The sequence below is a fragment of the Macaca fascicularis genome, chromosome 4, assembly GCF_037993035.2.
Source record: "Macaca fascicularis isolate 582-1 chromosome 4, T2T-MFA8v1.1".
Classification (NCBI taxonomy): domain Eukaryota; kingdom Metazoa; phylum Chordata; class Mammalia; order Primates; family Cercopithecidae; genus Macaca; species Macaca fascicularis.
In genome coordinates, this window is record NC_088378.1 from 162,248,950 (window position 1) to 162,268,540 (window position 19,591).

Here is a 19,591-nt window from a genome sequence, read left to right on the forward strand (position 1 = left end):
TTTTGAGAAAGATCTTTATTTGCTTTGTACAAAAATTGCATGACACATTAACATATTATATATCAACAGGATACATAATTCATAAAACACTGTCTGCCAAAAGTAATTTTACCACTGTTTAAAAAAAAAAAACAACCCCCATCTAAAAGTCGTTTTATAATATGTATATCTTCTCCAAAGGAAGAAATTTCTTGCTTTTACTCAGGGGGAAAAAAAGAAAATTAATGTACATTTGAGTAGAATGATTTCATCTAAAAGAGTTCTTTCAGGAGACATCTGGGATTCACTGCATTATTTTTATCTTCTTCTTTTTCCTCTTCTTTTCCAACATTTCTACCATTTTCCTCTTCTTGGTTGATACCAGGCCACTTTCTTTTGTTGCTTTCTTACTGTCACCTGCTAAACTGCGTTTCTTTGTGTTAGGTTTTGACTGCTTTTCTTCTTTGTACACTGTGTCACCAGGCTCCTTTTTGCCAATTTTGGACTGTTCTTTACTTACTACAACACAAAAGAGAGTGCTTTTAAAGACTGTTTTCCCCTTTGAATGAAATAAACACAGGCTGTCAATAAAGTGAAATTATCTGGATCTCCTCCACTTCTACAATTTAAGAGATAACAGATTATTCAAAATGTCAGAACAATCAAATTCGATTACCAGGAGAAGGCTCTGCTGCTGGAGGAAAGCTTTCTTTCGTGTCTGGCACTTTGTCTAGCCACACTCCAAGACATGTCAGCCTGGCTTTAGTGTTTACTTCACAGAGTAAAGATGGGGGAACTTTCTAAACAGAAGAAACAAACATTCAGAATGTGCATTTTCAATAATTTCTTTTTCCATAATCAAGTTACCTTAATTTAAAACTTCCTATATTTTCTTGAATACAAAATATGATATTCAGAAGCAACATATAATGTTCACTCATGATTAGGTTTGACTATGTTATTCACAGAGCCAATTTCTAAGAAGTATTCAGAATTTGAAAATTCTAAAGAAAGGAATCAGGTCTTATTTCCAGGGCTGAACAAAGAACCTTGGAAAAAGAGACATTCAACAAACCATATTCACAGAATGTGTTTATGAGAGAACAAAGAATAAACCAAGAGAGACTGTAAGGAGACTACAGGAGGGAATTTAATTTTCCAAACTGTCTGGTTCAAATGGTTTGTTAATTTCATAATTGATCAGGAGCTTCCAAATTATTTTTAGCAATGGCAGTATTTTTACCTAAGAGCTTCCAGAGAACTCCAATACTCAAGAGAGAGGAAAGTAGAGCTTCTCTGACTAAAAAGAGCAGCGCGAGTTCTGGGAAACCGCCAGCTCACACTCAGAAATGACAACCATCAAGGCAGCTCCACGGGAACCCTAATTTTAAAACCATTAATATCAATCATGCCTGGAAGAGATTTAAAACGTTTATTTAAAGACTTATGTCTTATGACCCTTAAAAAATATTCCACCTCACTTACGAGCAAGATTTGTAATAAAGTACATTTAGATTGTGTTAAGGCACTGACCTTATCCTGCTCAAGCTTCCACATTTTGATGAAACCATCACTCGATGCTGTAACAATAACATGTTGCTCTGGAATTTCAAAACTGAACATGTCCTTTACCCTAGGAGAGAAATATTAACACCATAAAAGACCCTGTCCTCCAAAAAGTCTAATATTGTTAAAAACTACACACACAGACTAGTGCTTTCTCACTGTTTCAGGTATTTCCAAACTGCTCAATGAAAGGTGCCTTAAAACGTAACTATGCTTCGCATTCCCATTAATGAGATATATTCAGGCCCAAAATACAAGATAAAATCAACTGCCAACTATATCTGAAGGAAAAGTTGAAAAGATAACAGATAATAAATAATCAGGTTATTACAAAGGAACTAAAGATGAGTAAAACAAAGCCCATCACCACAAGAAACTCCAAGTTCAGTAAGGAGAGAAAAGACAACAGAAATGATGAATCAAGGCCTCTCCCACACACCCATTTCCCTCATCTCCAGTCCCACCACTGTTAGTCTAAGCCGCTATTATTTTTCCTCTGGATCACAGAAGTAGCCTAATTGGCCTTTCTGCTTCTATTTTGCCCCTTAACAACTTTTTTTTTTTTTTTTAAGACGGAGTCTTGCTCTGTCACCCAGGCTGGAGTGCAGTGGCGGGATCTCAACTCACGACAACCTCCACCTCCTGGGTTCAAGCGATTCTCCTGCCTCAGCCTCCTGAGTAGCTGGGATTACAGGTGTGCACCACCATGCCCGGCTAATTTTTGTATTTTTAGGAGAGACGGGGTTTCACCATGTTGGTCAGCCTGGTCTCGAACTCCTGACCTCATGATCCGCCTGCCTCAGCCTCCCAAAGTGCTGGGATTACAGGCATGAGCCACTGCACCCGGCCAACAATTTTTAAAAATGTAAATCAAATCTTGTAACTTCCAGGCTTAAAACCCTACAAAACTGGGACCTACTTTAAAATAACATGGGAGAGGAGGAAGTGGCTGGGCATATAGATGAAGCAAAACTGGCCACACAGTGATAGTTGCTAAAGCTGGTGGCGGGTCTTAAAGGGTTAGCACCTTAAACCGGTCTAAATGCTTTTAAATTTTTCCATAGTAAGAAAAATTATGATGATTATGGGCACCATTTGGCTTCCACCATCCTCTCCTTGCTCATTCTCACCTAGTCACACAGTTCTTCTATCTGCTCCTAAAATACACCAAGCTCTGTTCTCCCTCAGGGTCTTTGCACCTGTGCCTCTCTCTTCTTTTAAAAACTAGCTCCTTTTTCATTCCTAAGGTCTCACATCTTCTTCCCTCATCATCCTATCTAAACCAATTACCCTTGTTAATCTTTTTTTTTGAGACGGAGTCTCGCTGTGTCTCCCAGGCTGGAGTGCAGTGGCGTGATCTCAGCTCACTGCAAGCTCCGCCTCCCGGGTTCACGCCATTCTCCGGCCTCAGCCTCCCAAGTAGCTGAGACTACAGGCGCCCGCCACCACGCCCAGCTAGTTTTTTGTATTTTTAGTAGAGACGGGGTTTCACCATGTTAGCCAGGATAGTCTCGATCTCCTGACCTCGTGATCCACCCGCCTCGGCCTCCCAAAGTGCTGGGATTACAGGCTTGAGCCACCGCGCCCGGCCCCCTTGTTAATCTTTAATCACTCTACTTTTCTATTTCCATCCTGTCATAATGATCTGCTTGTTTGTAATCTATTGCCTCCTTACAATATAAAAGCCATGAGAGCACAAGCTCCCATCTTTTCTGTTCATCATTAAATACCTCGTGTAGTATTTCATAATGATGCTCAATGAATACTTGTTAAATAAATGAATGGTCAAATATCTGAAGTGTTACTAGTACATCTGGAATGGCGACCTTGAAGAATATGTTTACTTCCCAATATAGCAGAAGAGTAAGGCCTTTATACTACTGACTGCAGTACTCTTACAGATTTCTTAAAACTTAACCACTGTTTAAGAAATAAGAACTAAGACTCATTTGAGACATAGAACATGCAAAGGGAACACATTAAATTCTAACTCTGTATATTAAATCACCTTTTTCAAAATTACAGGAAAAAGCAGGGATATAAGAGTCAGATAAAATCGGGCTCAGCTCTCAGCTCCTTTACCTAAGAGTGGGGTAATATTGGCCAAGCCACTTAACTACTTACTTTGAGACTATCCACCTGCTAGAAATACAGAAAGCATTAAAAGTTAATAAAAACTGGCACAAAACAGGAACTCAATAACGTCAATTCACTTCTCCTGCAGGAAAAGAAAAATCACACGGAAAAGGGGAAGAAGTAGGCAAGGGGAATTACATAAAAGGACAAAAGTAGATGGGAACAAAGCTCAAGATTGTTTAGTCTTTTGTTTGTTCAAATATGCTTGATTGCAGGCTCCAAGTCTAACAGACATTTAAAAAATATCTTGTGCAAATGACAGTCCTGAAAACAATTTCATCACTTTTGCATTATTATTATTATTTTTGAGATGGAGTCTCACTCTGTCACCAGGCTGGAGTGCAGAGATGCGATCTTGCCTCACTGCAACCTCCGCCTCCAGGGCTCAAGCGATTCTCCTGCCTCTCCAAAGTGTTGGGATTACAGGCGTGAGCTACTGCACCCGGCCCACTTTTGCATTATTAAAGGCCAGGAAGATAACATTTTCTACCATCTTATTAGACTCCAGATACCATATACTGTACGTGTAGATATGTCTGATTATTTCTGCAGTTGTCAATAAAAACATATAACCTGGTTTATGAAACTACTGCATATATACCATTTATTAAGACTAAACATATACACCAGAGATTAGTAAAAATACCTGTTTTCATGAGCTTTAAATTCACAGAGACACACTAGCGAATCACAGTCAAAAAACCTTATAACTTCTTCATCTCCAGCCACTGCAAGGACAGACTCCTAGGAGAGAGGAAAAAGAGTAATAACATCCAGAATGCCATCAGCAGTTCCAACCATCACCACAAACTTTCATCACTGACTTCTGATTACTTACTGAAAGAAATTTAACAGAGGAAATTCTCTTTTCATTTGTGATGGTGCCACTAATGGATGCAGTGTCAAGCTGATAGATGTCTATTTTATTCTGTATGATAACTACATATTGCTCTCCTCTTGGGGACCACTCTACTATGTGAGCATCTATAAGTGGAAAAAAAATGAAGTTTATTTATTTTGTAAATAAAACATAAAATGATCATAGCAATAATAAAAATAGAAAATATTTATACTGTGTATTTTCAAATTTATTATCCTAGTTTATCTTCATAACACATTTTACAAGTTAAGTTTTTTAGAAAACAATCTAGGTTCCAAAAGTCAAAGGTTGGCCAGGTGCAGTGGCTCAAACCTGTAATGCCAGCACTTTGGGAGGCCAAGATGGGTGGATCACTTAAGGCCAGGAGTTTGAGACCAGCCTGGCTAACATGGCAAAACCCCATCTCTACCAAAAAATACAAAAAATTAGCCAAGCATGGTGGCATGCGTCTGTAATCCCAGTTACTTGGGAGGGTGAGGCAGGAGAATCACTTGAACTCAGAAGGCAGAGGTTGTAGTGAGCTGAGATAGCACCACTGCACTCCAGCCTGGGTGACAGAGCGAGACTCTATCTCAAAAAATCAAATCAAATCAAATCAAATCAAATCAAATCAAAGGCAGGTGGCAGAGCCACAACAAGAATCTAGACCTAAAATGGGAAAAGAAAGAAACCCAAGGCATTTGCTCGGAGATAACCACCACCATGCAGAGAAATAAATATGTAACATACACACACGTAAAAATGTGTATCTATATTCATATTCCATAAGTCACTGTAAAACATACAGGTTGAGTATCCCTTATCCAAAATACTTGGGACCAGAACTGTTTTGGATTTTGTAATATCTGCATATATACAATGAAATATCTTGAGGATAAAACCCATGAAACTCATGTTTCAAGTCTACACATGAAATTCATCTATGTTTCATATACATCTAGCCTGAAGGTAATTTTACAAAATATTTTAAATAATTTTGTGCATGAAACAAAGTTCTGTGACCCATCATGAGGTTAGGTGTTGAATTTTCTACTTGAGACATCACATCAGTGCTCAAAAAGTTTCAGATTTTGGAGCATTTCAGATTTCCAGATTAGGAATGCTCAACCTGTATTTCAAACAAAAATACTCACTTTGCTTTATATTTTTTATGAATGCTGATCTTCCTTCTACAAGATTCCACGTTCTGCAAAACAGGAAGCTTACTTATGGTGTGATCACCAACTACCTTTTACTAAACGTAAAAGAACAAGCATAATGAAGGCTTACTCAAGTGACATAGTAAATACTGATTATTTAAAAGACCTGCTATCTTTCTTACAGCAACATTATGAAATATTATGAGGCAGGAATAAGACTTGCTCTATTCCCATATCCCTTTAACATGTCGTATCCATTGTATTTTCAAAAGGTTTCCCTTTCTAAAATCTTCAGTTCACAGCTATGATGACTGCAGCATAACTGCACGTTTGAAAATAGTTTTTCATTTTTATCCTACCACTGTGAAAAGGTTTTTGAGGTTTTGAGGTTTCCCTTGTATCACAGTATTTTTAAATGGTGGAGAGCTGTAGTAAAAGATACACCTTAGAAAAATGCTCTTGAGCATTAATGACTTACCTTAATGTCTTATCTGTACCAACCGAGAGAGCCAACTTGCCAGATGGGTGAATAGAAAGGAAGGTCACCTGTCCTCTATAATGAAACCAACAGTTAGTCCCCAACTTGACTGGCACATCGAGGATGCCAAAGGGAAAGAGCCCAACTCACTTGTGAGCTTTAATTGACTTCAGGCATTCCCATTTCTTTGCATCCCAGATACAGATGAGCCCATCTTCTGCTCCACTGATTAAATGCCTGTTGCCATAGAATTTCAGGCAAGTTATTGTACCTATAGAAAAACCAAAATAGGCAAAAATAATATTCATTTTAAATACAAACTCCATTTCTGATTTGAAGGCTATGCTATGCTAAGTAAAACACTCAATATTTTTTTTTTTTTTTTTGAGGCAGGGTTTCACTCTTGTTACCCAGGCTGAAGTGCTATGGCACAATCTTATCTCACTGCAACCTCTGCCTCCTGGGTTCATGCAATCTTCCCACCTCAACCTCCTGAGTAACTGGGACTACAGGTGCACATCAATACACCTAGCTAATTTTTGTATTTTTTGTAGACACAGGGTTTCACCATGCCATGTTGCCCAGGTTGGTCTTGAACTCCTGGGCCCAAGCGATCTGCCCACCTCAGCCTCCCAAAGTGCTGGGATTACAGGGGTGAGCCACTGTGACTGGCCTCAATGTCTTAATATTACTAAAATATACCTTAAATTTTTTCATATAAGTACTGTTGTTCAAATCTATGCAAATATTTTCAGCAGAGTATCTCCAGTTTAGATACACATTTGAACAAATCAGTTCACGTCCTTGCTTTACCTCTTCAAATTATAAGTTTAGAAGGTGGCTGGCTAGGAAAGTTTGAGCAGAAGTAAACAAAAGTAACCAGCTAACAAGCTAATCTGGGGAACAAACCAGGTGTACTGCCACATGACTTCCACTTTCTAAACAGTGAATGAGCTACCCAATCAGCCACAATCCAATCATTATCACTCAGACCTGTTTTGATCCATTTCCACACATTTCGCATTCATTTGTTCATATTTTCCTCTCCTTATTATCCTATTTCTCACTTTGGAAAGTTTGCTTTCCCACATCTGCTTCCCTAGAAAAAAGCTTATCTATTAGCAACTCTCTAAAATAGGATGTATGCACCCATAAAAAGGAATGAGCTCATATCCTTTGCAGGGATGTAGATGCAGTTGGAAGCCATTATCCTCAGCAAACTAATGCAGGAAGAGAAAACCAAACACTGGCTGGGCAATGTGGCTCATGCCTGTAATCCCAGAACTTTGGGAGGCCAAGGCGGGCGGATCACCTGAGATCAGGAGTTGAAGACCAGTCTGGCCAACATGGCGAAACCGTATCTCTACTGAAAATACAAAAATTAGCTAGATGTGGTGGTGTGCGCCTGTAGTCCCAGCTACTCAGGAGGCTGAGGCACAAGAATCGCTTGAACCCGGGAGATGGAGGTTGCAGTGAGCCGAGATCGCACCACTGCACTCGAGCCTGTGTGACAGAGCAAGACTCCATCTCAAAAAAAAAAAAAAGAAAGAAAGAAAAAGAAAAGAAAGAAAACCAAACCAAACACCGCATGTTCTCACACAGGGGAAGAACACCACACACTGGGGCCTGTGGCAGCGGAAGGGTGGGGGGAAAGAGAGCATTAGAAAGAACAGCTAATGGACACTGGGTGATGGGATGATCTGTACAGCAAACCACCATGGGACGTTTACCTAGCTAACAAACCTGCACATCCTGCATGTGTACCCCTGAACTTAAAATAAAAGTTGAAGGAAAAAAAGAAAAGAATTAAAAAAGGAAAAAAAAAAAAAGGATTTATACAAGAAACAGAAGAAACCAAGAGCCCTACTTCATTCACCCCCCAATCTAAACTCCTTTTATGTAATTCCTTTTCTTATTGTTGAACTTGTACTAATGGGTTTGGGCAGGTCAAATTTAACTTATTTCTTCCAAACCTGAGAGAGAAGACTTCTTTGTATGAACTGGGACTAGGAGATAGAGAAAAAAAGAATGTATATTTTAATCACTCAAAGCACAGCTTCTGATGAAGAGCAAGATAGCTGTCAAAGCAGCAATGGACAGTCTGCCACGGTCTGAAAGTGTCCCCCAAAATTCATCTGCTGAAACTTAGTTGCCAATGTGACAGTTTAAGAGGTGAGACCTTTAGGAGGTGATGGTGACTAAGTCACGAGGGCAAGCCCCCAGGAACGGGATTAGAGGATTGCGACCTTCTAAAAGTTTTTTTTGGCTGGGCGCGGTGGTTCACGCCTGTAATCCCAGCACTTTGGGAGGCTGAGGCAGGTGGATCACTTCAGGTCAAGAGTTCAAAACCAGCCTGGCCAACATGGTGAGACCCCCGTATCTACTGATTAAACACAAAAATTAGTTGGGTGTGGTGACAGGTGCCTATAATCCAAGCTACCTGGGAGGCTGAGGCAGGAGAATCGCTTAAACCCAGGAGGCAGAAGTTGCAGTGAGCCAAGATCGCGCCACTGCACTCCAGCCTGGGTGACAAAGCGAGACTCCGCCCCCCGCTCCCCAAAAGTTTTTTTTGTTTGTTTTCTTTTTTAAAACTGGCTCCAACTCTCGAGCTTGACCTTACAAAATTGTGTAGGGAGCTGCTTTGCCCTTCCACCATATGAGGACACAACAACAGAGCGCCAGTCCTTATGAGATGTGAAAATCTGCTGGTGCCTTAATCTTAGACTTCCCAGCCTCTACAAGTGTGAGAAATAAATCTCTATTATTGATAAATTATTCACTCTCAGGTATTTCGTTATAGCAGTCTGAATAAACTAAGGGAACATCTAATAGAAGGAAGCCATTTATGGCTGCAAATTTACTGCTGGAAACCAACGCCTGGTGTGGATCCTCTGAAATACATGTAAGATTGGGTAGGAAAAGGGCACCTTTCTTTGCAATAAATCAACTTTCTTAGCTGAGTTACTCCGCATTCTCTGTCCCCTGGGAAAATGCAATAAAAACAGCATAAAATGTTTGGTACTGAAGAAAAAAATTTACCTGTTCAGTCTTTCTCTCCCTTGATTCTGCCACTATCCTGGGTACCTTGACCACCAGGGTGGAAAACCAAACCACAAGCTGGGCATTGTAGTACTACTTCTTGACTTCAACTCCAGTGACCTTTGCCTCCCCTGCATTTCAGTCCCCTACACCCACAGGCTGGGCGTCGTTACCACATAGAGCTGTTCCACGGTGTAACACTTGACCTCTAGGAACCTATTTGCTGACCACAAGCTCACATCTTCCCATCCCTTTCACGCCTTCCTGCACTCACACTCCACCTGCTTTTGTATTTCAGAGATTTCTAGGCCCTTGACACCACTTTTCTTTTTTTTTCTTTTTTTTTTGAGACACAGTCTTGTTCTGTCACCTAGGCTGGAGTGCACTGGCACAATCTCGGCTCACGGCAACCTCCACCTCCCCGGGTTCAAGCGATTCTCCTGCCTTAGCCTCCCGAGTAGCTGGGACTACAGGTGTGTGCCACCACGCGCAGCTAAGGTTTTGTATTTTTAGTAGAGACGGGGTTTCTCCATGTTAGCCAGGATGGTCTCCATCTCCTGACCTAGTGCTCAGCCCACCTCAGCCTCCCAAAGTGCTGGGATTACAGGTGTGAGCCACCACGCCCGGCCTTTGACAACACATTTTCTCTATGCTGACAAACTAATCCACTCCTTCACCAAAATTCTTAATTCCTTTGTAACTCAATCCTTCTACCGCACACACCAAGTAACCTTCCCCTCTCTAGGGAAATGTCTGTGGCTTATTACTGAAGAAACTCAGAAAATCTTGCAAACTGATGTTACTCAATCCGTAGCTGCCGATTCCAATGGCGCAGACCTTCATCAGTCCTTCTGTTGGGGTTCTCAGTCAGCATCCCTCCTATACAAACTGGCAGTACTTTCCTCAAGCCCACATCATTCATTCGCTAGCTTGCCCTCTCCTTCCCTCCCAATTCAGTCTCTACCTGGCTCTCTCAAGGACTCCAGGATCTGGTCCCATCTACTTCTCCAGCCCCTCAAACTCCCAGTTTAACCTTCTCATAATCCAGAACTGCTTACAGTTCCCCATGAACACCAGCGGTAAAAGCATGGGCTCCAGACCTAGGTGCAAGTTCTAGTTCCACTGTTTGAGACCTCAGGCAAGTCAAGTAACATCTTTGAAACTAGGTGTTCTCTTTTACTTTCTTGGCACACAGAGGGGTACTTAATATGCCCTCAATAAAGTTAGATGTTGCTATGATGCTACTACCTGTGCTCCTCATACTGCCACCTCTGCCTGGAATGTCCTTTCTCCCTCTTTGCAAACTTTACCTGCCTAACAACTGACATTTCTCTTTTAAGATAATTCAGATACCATTTTAAGGAAGGTTTCAGTGAAAACCTCACTCTGACTCCCTAACTCTCTGACTGGGTTAAATGCCTCCTTTCTGTCTCCCAAGACAGACTGAAAGCCAACCCAGAGCAACAAACCATTTTTTTTTTTTTGAGACAGAGTCTCACTCTGTCGCCCAGGCTGGAGTGCAGCGGCGCGATCTCAGCTTACTGCAAGCTCTGCCTCCCGGGTTCAAACGATTCTCCTGCCTCAGCCTCCCGAGTAGCTGGGACTACAGGTGCGTGCCACCACACCTGGCTAATTTTTTTTTTGTATTTTAGTAGAGACAGGTCTGGTCTCCAGCTACTGACCTCAGGTGATCCACTCGCTCAGCCTCCCAAAGTGCTGGGATTACAGGTGTGAGCCACTGCGCCCGGCTAAGAAACCATTTTTTAAAACATTCCTCTATCTTCTAGCACAGAATCTGCTATAAAGTAGACAAAACAAATTGTTCAACTGAAGTCAAATTGTAAAGAACACCTCCACGTTCTCATCGTAAGAGATACAATTTTCTTACCACTGTGATGCACTAGAGCCCCATGCTCTATCTTCTTTTTCATGTCATAAATGTGAATTGTTTCATCTTTGCTCCCAGTGACCACAAAACGACTATTGACAGCTACTGCTGACAAGGAGGCAGTGTGAGCATGGTGAGTGAAGTCAGCCACAAGAGTCCATTGCTGTTGAAGATGAAAACATACAATGAATGCCACAGTCACACCACAGTTCTACCAACTATCCACTGGCAGTTTTCATGAATCATGGAACCATTTATCTGCTTCTGAAAAGATAAACTGTTCCACGATTCATGAAAACTATCAATGGATCCTATAAAGGGAAAAATGACACGTTAAACTACAAAATGACATGTAGTTTACACAAAGGACTTGAGACTTGATAAGGAAGGTAAAGCAAGGAGGTGGGCAGGCAACACTGGGTATCATCACTCTAGAACATGGTAATGGAGACTGGACAACAGAAGACTTTTAGATCCTACACAAAGCTTTAACTCTTTAATGTTGTTACTTTATATGTGAGACTTAATTTATTTTTTCAGATATTCAAATTTTTATTTGAATTTATTCTTTCAAATGATGAATGCCTACTATGTGTCTGGCACTATTCCAAGCAGTTGACATATAGCAGTGAACTGCGATTCTTCCACCTAAGCCTCCTGAGTAGCTGGGATTACAAGCACTAGCCATCATGCCCAGCTAATTTTGGTAGAGACGGGATTTCACCACGTTGGTCAGGCTGGCCTTGAACTCCTGACCTCAGGTGATCCACCTTCCTCGCCCTACCAAAGTGCTGGGATTACATGCGTGAGCCACCGCACCCGGCCGACAAGTCTTATAAAGAAAACCCAACAGAGTAAAGGTATGTTTCCATGAGTAACAACATAAGCCCTAGAGAATTACCAATAATGAAATCTCAGGAACTCTGTGCTTATTGCCATGAGAAGTCTGACTGGATGAGTGCAAAGCACGACAGCAAAATACACACACACACACACACACACACACACACACACACTCCTTAAACTGAAGGAACTGCATCAAAAAGTATTTGCAAAACAAACCGAAAAAGAAAAAATCCCATCAAACTTCTCTGAACATGTGTTACTGCAAATTGGGTCCTTAATAATTACAGCAACAGATACTCCTTCCATCATTTAAGACCAAGGGGGCCTCCTTTGAATCAAGTATTCTGCTACGGCCTTAAATCAAATAATAACCTTTTAAAATCCACATATTGTAGGTTATCTAGGCTGCTGCTTAGATTTAGTAGCAGTATAGGGTAATGGTTAAGAGTTTCAAATGTCAGAGACCCTTGGGGGCTCCTGACACTTTGGGGTCAGCTCTGCCAATTATTATCTGTGTGGCCTTCAGCAGTCACTTAACCTATCTAGGACCAACATTTTGGTTCCTCATCTGCAAAGCGAGAATAACTGCATCCTCCTCAGAGGGTTGCTGTGAGGCCTACTGTGTGTCTGGAACATAGTTAAGTAATTTCACTACAAAAAAAAAATTAGATAGTATCATCTTTGACTATTCAAAACACGTCACTTTTCAGCCAAAGACAGAGCAAATAACTGGAGTAGGAAACAAAATAAACAAAAGCAATAGGTCAAGTGATATACTTCCAAATTTTCTGGATAATTAAAGACGGACGCCTTGACTTCATAAAGAAGTACTGTACTCAATAAAACGGGTTTCTAGAAAATGCTTAGAATTGCTTCGACAATAAAAGTGAGCTAGACGTTAGGAGGTCGGATTTCTAGTCGTGAGTATAGTCCTATCTACCTATTTGACTACTGGCAATTTATTTGACCTTTTTATTTATTCACACATCTAGTAATACCATATTCTGCTGTAATTTCTCTCCATCTATGTGTCTCCTCAGTCCGCCATCCCTTATGTAGGGAACGTCTCTAAGGCACGATCCATACCTCCAGCATCTTTGCATCTCCACCGCCCAGCTCGCCATAAGTTCCCAACAAATAACGAATTGGTATCGCTTTATCTATACGGGATTTATCCTAATCTAGATTTAGTCATTTGTAAAATTCCAGGACAGAAATTCAGCAAAAGAGCGAGATCTTCTTTCATTAAATTCTGAATACTGTCAACTTATGGGATCGATCCTTAAATTCACAATCTACGACTCATTTGTCCGTATGCAGAAATGCCGGTTTCCTCTGTGTCCCGTGGACCTTTTGTCTACTAGAAAAGGCAGATATTGTCTCATTTTGATAAAATATCCATTCTACATATTCAAAGGTTTGCTTTTCTCAAGTCTCTTAGGTTTCATTCACCAAATCATCCAGTGAACAGCAGGCGCTCCAATGTTTACCTCTGCTGTGCAGGAACCAAACCCGACCTTCCCGGCCCCGCCTCCGACTGTCTCTAGGTACGCGGTATCTCACCTCGTGGTCGCCGCACGCCTCGGACTCCGGGTGTACAGCGAACCCAAAGAGGACCTGCTCGTAGCAACCAGCGACCAGCTCCATTCAGCAGCGCACGTGCCTCGCCCGGCTCAGCCTGGAGGTGACAGAACCGGATGCCAAAAAAAAAAAAAGTCTGAGTCCTTTTTGCATCGGCGCTCGAATTATACGTCAGGTTCCAGGGCTGCCTTTAAGTCTCCTGTAAACGTGGAAACACTTTCAGCGCGAGGAGGTCACATGGATTTCCCAAGAGGAGAATAAGTAAAGATGCCACATGAGAAGGTTCTCCCTGCAAGAAGAAAAAAATCGGGGGCAAGCAGGCATATCTCAGGAAGGTGCGAGCTGGGCCTGAGGGGAGCGGGCGGGACTTCCTCTACGAAGCCCCTCATCTCCGTGACGTCAGGAGGAGGCGGGGCCGACTTCCGGCCGGGTGGGTAGTGGCGCCGGCATCGCGTATTGTTGTGGGTTATGTACTACTAGGATAGAAGTATTTGTTCAGGAAACAGCGGAACGAGCCTTTCTGTCGCTAACAGGGCAAGGAGGGGTGGGATTAGGGTTCGCGGTGACCTGTTCCAGCGGCGCAGCAGTCACTCTGCCTGGACGGACCCGGTGTGGTAGATGTGTCCGCGTTCCTGTCTGCCCGGGCCAGAATCCCCGCCCTGCACACTTTATCTGCCCGCTTGCCTAACTCTGGGATTCTGTTGTCCAGGGTTGCGGCACCTCCTGGGGAGGGAGCAGTGAGCCTTGTTTTTTTTTTTTTCCGGTTTTTTTTTTTTTGAGACAAAGTTTCGCTCTTTTTGCCCAGGCTGGAGCGCAGTGGCGCGATGTCGGCTCACCGCAACCTCCGCCTCCCGGGTTCAAGCAGTTCTCCTGCCTCAGCCTCCCGAGTAGCTGGGATTACAGGCATGCGCCACCACGCCTGGCTAATTTTTATTTTTTGGTAGAAACAGGGTTTCTCCATGTTGGCCAGGCTGGTTTTGAACTCCCGACCTCAGGTGATCCGCCTGCCTCGACCTCCCAAAGTTGCTGCGATTATAGGCGTAAGCCACCGCGCCCGGCCAGAGCCTTCATGTGGAAGTTAGGAAGATAGAGTGAGCCTAAGCAACATATTTTGATGCCGTCTCTACAAAAATGTTTAAAAATCAGCTCGGCGTGGCGGCGCCCGCCTGTGTTCCCAGCAACTCGGAAGGCTGAGGTGGGATGATTGCTTGAGCCCAGGAGGCTGCAGTGAGCCTAGATCGTGCCACTGCACTCCAGCCTGGGGAACGAGCCAGACCCCGTTTCAAAGAAAAAAAAAGTCTTGTTTAATAAGGTTTAGAGATTCAGGTTTGTATTAGACATTACAGCTTTCCCACAAGCTCCGAACAGAGTAAATCTTGGTTCGTATAGTTCTCATAAACACTGTAGTAGGTCATTTGGTAAATGAGATGCATAGTCCATCCTTGTCAAATCTTAAGCCTCCATTTCAAGTGCAATACAGTGCTTCAGCGCTTAGACCCTTTTGTTTCCGATAACTTTTCTTCTCTGGTATTCTGAATTGTCAGTACATGTTAATAGAGGCCGGTTTGAATCTTGCGGAAATGATTTCACTTGGGATGCTTTGGTTGTCATTGCAGTGCAGGAAAGGCCTTGTCATCGTTAGAGATAGATAATCGGTGCCACGAAGAAAAAACACGGAGACAAAAGATCTCTCAGCAAGGTAATCTTTACTTTCTGCAGAAAGGGTGCTCAATTGCAGATGGACAATTGAGCGAGAGCACACCTGAACAAAGGCAAAGCAGACATACCTTACGCATTTGGGTTGTCCTTGCTGCTGTGTCCTGCATCCGTTGGCTGTAGCTGGACCTCATAATCTTAAACTGATACCCGATTGCTAAATAGGCTGTGAGCTGGAACGTGCCTGTGAGCATGCCCCACAGTTACATAGGATAGGGCTTAACAAAGAGTTATTAGCACAAGGCAAGGAGGCTTGAAGTCAGTCAGTCTTTAAAAGAAACTATTGTTTCTAACACTTAGGATTTATTCTTTAACAAGAAGGGAAACTTTGAAGAGGAAACTTTTTACTTCCTATATCATCTGCCAGCTTTGTCAAGGCCAAATGTAAGCACTTCTCAGACACTGAAATGCTGTTGACAAACTAATTTTCAGTCTAGTGGCAATCCTTGTATTAATTCACCCTTCTAAAATCATTCTTGGCTGGGTGCAGTGGCTCACGCCTGTAATTCCAGCACTTTGGGAGGCCGAGGCGGGCGGATCACTTGAGGTCAGGACTCTGTCTTAAAAAAAAAAAAAAGGCCGGACGCAGTGGCTCACGCCTGTAATCCCAGCACTTTCACGAGGTCAAGAGATCGAGGATCGAGACCATCCTGACCAACATGGTGAAACCCCTTCTCTACTAAAAATACAAAAATTAGCTGGATGTGGTGGTGTGTGCCTATAGTCCCAGCTGCTCGGGAGGGTGAGGCAGGAGAATCGCTTGAACTAGAGAGGTGGAGGTTGCAGTGAGCTGAGATCCCACCACTGCACTACAAGGTGGGCAACAGAGTGAGACTCTGTCTCAAAAAAAAAAAAAAAAAAAGGCATTCTTTCTTTCACTCTGTACTAGTTATCTTCATTGTGTTACAAAAAGTCAAATTATTTTACGATTTAGATTACTTTTTTTGTAATGTGTAACTTTCCACCAGAGAACCACTAAGATTAGAGGAGTGTGAAGTGAGTGTCCTCTGGACATTAGACTAGATATTAATAAGCAGGACTCGTTGTTGTTGTTTTGAGACAGAGTCTCGCTCTGTTGCCCAGGCTGGAGTGCAGTGGCGCCATCTCAGCTCACTGCAAGCTCTGCCTCAGGTTCACGCCGTTCTCCTGCCTCAGCCTCCCTAGTAGCTGGGACTACAGGTGCCTGTCGCCACATCGAGCTAATTTTTTGTGTTTTTAGTAGAGATGGGGTTTCACCGTGTTAGCCAGGATGGTCTCGATCTCCTGACCTCGTGATCCACCCACCTCAGCCTCCCAAAGTGCTGGGATAACAGGCGTGAGCCATGGTGCCCTGCGGGACATTTTAAGTTTCACATTTTATCTTTAAAAATGTGCCTTTATGCATTTTACTCCACAACATATCTGTTCATATTAATGCAAAAGTATTATGCTCTCAGCCAAAAATTTTTTAAAAAACACTAAAACTTTCAAAATCATGTTTTGTATATTGTTACTTCTGGAATGTCCCTGGTGCCCTGTCTCCTTACCCTAGGGACATCTCAACAGCTGTTTGAGAAGTATTAATATTTGTTTAATACTTTTTAAAAATAAATTTTAGCTTATCACCATAAAAAGGTGATTATTTAGAATCTGTTACCAGGCTGTCACGCTTTTACTTGCTTAAGTAACTTTTGTTCCAACAAGGAATTTTAGAATATAGTTGGTTCTAGAATGGAAACCATGGTGTAAGTACCATGAACATAACTCAAAGTGGTTTTACTTTAAAAAGAAAAAAAAACAAAAAAGAAAACCCCCAAAAACTTAGAAATCAGTGGAACCAATTATAGAGCTCAGAGAACTTAGACAACATCTAGTCCAGGTGTTACTAATCTGGGGGTTCTGGATCAGTTTCAGGGGTTTTGAATCCCATGAAATTATATGCAAATATGTGGATATACATTTTTGGAGGAGCGCATTAAGATTTTAAGGGAGGAGACCACCCCTCCTATTGTCTTACGCCCAATTTCTGCCTCCAAAGAAAGAAGAAGTAAAAACTAAAAGGCAGAAATGAAATCCAAAGACAGCCCGGCGCCACACCCTGGGCCTGGTAAAGATCAACCCCTAACCTAATTGGTTATGTTATCTGTAGATTACAGATATTGTATAGAAAAGCACTGTGAAAATCCCTGTCCTGTCCTGTTCTGTTCCGTTCTAATTACCGGTGCATGCAGTACCCCCTGCTTGCTCAATCTACCACGACCCTCTCACACGGACCTTAGAGTTGTGAGCCTTTAAAGAGACAGGAATTGCTCACTCCAGGAGCTCGGTTGTTGGAGACATGAGTCTTGCCGAAGCTCCGGGCGAATAAAGCCCTTCTTTCTTTAACTTGGTGTCTGCAGGGTTTTGTCTGCGGCTTGTCCTGCTACAATTTAAGTACTGTTTCAAAAAGATTAGTTTAAAGGTACCTCATTAAGGGTAAAATGCAGTGATTCACTCTTAGGTTTAGTCTCAGGTTATAAACGCTGAGATATGTCTGGAGAAGTGACTTTTTCAAGAACACACAGCTAAATAACAGAGCCAGTAATGCTGCTCTTTTTTTATGTGTCCTCGGCCTTGAACATTCTCTTTAACAGAGAGGAAAGCAGCAGCATTTCATTTTATGCATGGCTGTGGCAGTAGTTTCAGATCTTAGATCGTGGATTTTCATTGTCTGAAGAAAGACAATGGAGAATTATATATCTGTTTAACTGGATTTGACCTGAGCATAACTTCCCATAAACCCTTCTATTCCCTTTCTAAACACAGGATGTAAAAAGCCATTTAATCTCAGTCTTGTGAAATCTGCAGTTGCCAAGAAACAACCAATGTTGAGAGTTCATTAATCAACACTAAAGCAAGAGAGGATTATATTGTTTTGTAGCTTTGTTTGTAAATTATTGATTGAAAAGATTTTTGCACTTGAGCTATGCTCTGATTCATTCGTTCATTCAACAAGTATTTGTTGAGTGCCTAGCTTTGGTTTGCTAAAGTAAAAGCTAGTTTTTCTTCTTGGGTGGCGAGGGTGGTAAGGTGGATATCCTGGGGTAAAAGCAGGATACGTTAGAGAAAAAGCCCTGTTAGAAATACCACGAGAATCTCATATTCCTGCTGAATTCCCCTCCTTTCTCAGTGCGGCAGGTAGCAACTCTTAAATTCAAGGACTATGGAGGTTGCATGTGAATGTATTCCTGGAGGTTTTGGTCTCCTTTGTATTTCCCAGCACGAAGGGAAGTGGAGATAATGCTGTACTTGCCCTGAACCTGTCCAGTAGTGTGCCCTGATAGAAATTTGCTTCACCCACTTCATGGGATTAATCTAGTTGAAACAGAAGGTTTGCATTTGGGGCTTTTAGCGAGCAGAACATCGCTTGTGAGTCCTTGTTACTGTCATCTCCAAGGCCTAAGTGTCCATCTTTACCCTGGGATCTTGCTTACAACCTTCTGTTCCATAGCTGCTGCCATCTTCCTAGGTGGTTTCAACATGATTACATCGACCTCTGTCTTCCTCAGCCTCCTTACCACCTCCTCAGTGTTCAACTTCCACGTTCCTTTCCAACTGCAGCCTCAATGCTTACCTGGTCATAGCTATAATTGTGATTTTCTTTGTGTAAAATAAAGTCAGTCCTAAAATGAGAGAAGTAAAAAAAAAAATTTTACAGAAAAAGAATCTTTAACTGACATGTTTTATTGGCTGTCTAAGCTATAGTAGTTAGGAATTGTATTTTACCTGACATAACGATAGTGGTCTAAACAAGACATTAAGTAAAATAAACCAGCGGTAGGCCAATCTAGTGCTAGTGGAAGGAGTCCTTAGTCGTCAGTGACCCAGACTCATTCTGTCTTGGATCCCAGTATTCTTCTGCATGACTTCTTCCCTGATGTCACCTCAGTCCAAGATAGCTGCAGAGTTATTCTTTTTTTTTTTTTTTCGAGACAGAGTCTCACTTTGTCCCCCAGGCAGTGGCGCGATCTCGGCTCACTGCAAGCTCCGCCTCCCGGGTTCATGCCATTCTCCTACTTCAGCCTCCTGAGTAGCTGGGACTATAGGAGCCCACCACCACGCCCGGCTAATTTTTTTGTATTTATATAGAGACGGGGTTTCACCGTGTTAGCCAGGATGGTCTCGATCTCCTGACCTCGTGGTCCACCCGCCTCGGCCTCCCACAGTGCTGGGATTACAGGCGTGATCCACCGCGCCTGGCAGCTGCAGTTATTCTGACACAAACCATCGTATTTGTAATCATAGCACCAGACCTGGGGAGAGGGGAGAAGACAGAAAGGCCCCTTTCCAGCTAAGCAAATACCATTTTCCCACACAGCTTTCCC

At 42.4% G+C, this 19,591-nt stretch overlaps 2 protein-coding genes across 22 annotated transcripts in view; one reads left to right on the forward strand and one right to left on the reverse strand.

Annotated features, from left to right (window-relative positions):
• Positions 1 to 13,653, reverse strand: PAK1IP1 (PAK1 interacting protein 1). Of its 2 annotated transcripts, none has more exons than XM_005554065.5 (10): positions 13,515 to 13,653; positions 11,106 to 11,268; positions 6,329 to 6,449; positions 6,179 to 6,253; positions 5,695 to 5,747; positions 4,520 to 4,665; positions 4,328 to 4,425; positions 1,513 to 1,612; positions 656 to 779; positions 1 to 498 (listed from the first exon to the last, which is right to left on the reverse strand). In XM_005554065.5, exons 1-10 carry the CDS (start codon positions 13,596 to 13,598, stop codon positions 284 to 286), a joined length of 1,179 nt encoding a protein of 392 aa, XP_005554122.1. In that variant the 5' UTR covers positions 13,599 to 13,653; the 3' UTR covers positions 1 to 283. The 2 variants fall into 2 exon arrangements, with proteins under 2 accessions (XP_005554122.1, XP_005554123.1); XM_005554066.5 differs by having other exon boundaries at positions 13,038 to 13,653.
• Positions 13,487 to 19,591, forward strand: part of C4H6orf52 (chromosome 4 C6orf52 homolog) — a 24,011-nt gene continuing 17,906 nt past the window's right edge. For 9 of the 20 annotated variants that reach the window (XR_012434251.1, XR_012434252.1, XM_065544436.2 and 6 more), the window contains exons 1-2: positions 13,934 to 13,962; positions 15,149 to 15,231. Coding sequence is in view for 3 of the 20 variants with exons in the window: in XM_045390509.3 (XP_045246444.2) it covers positions 13,800 to 13,867 (68 nt within the window). In the remaining 17 variants the exon portion in view is untranslated. Of the gene's footprint in view, positions 13,868 to 13,933; positions 14,142 to 15,148; positions 15,232 to 15,548; positions 15,633 to 19,591 lie in introns of those variants that run through there. The other 11 variants (XM_045390501.3, XM_045390511.3, XM_045390514.3 and 8 more) reach the window with 6 other exon arrangements.

Excerpts from the sequence above, each read along its gene's own strand:
- PAK1IP1 (XM_005554065.5), bottom strand. The coding sequence starts at position 13,598 with ATGGAGCTGGTCGCTGGTTGCTACGAGCAGGTCCTCTTTGGGTTCGCT. Across the intron at positions 11,269-13,514 it reads AGGCGTGCGGCGACCACGAG|CAATGGACTCTTGTGGCTGA; the intron begins GTGAGATACCGC and ends CATCTTCAACAG. Across the intron at positions 4,426-4,519 it reads CCTCTGTTAAATTTCTTTCA|GAGTCTGTCCTTGCAGTGGC; the intron begins GTAAGTAATCAG and ends CCTCTCTCCTAG.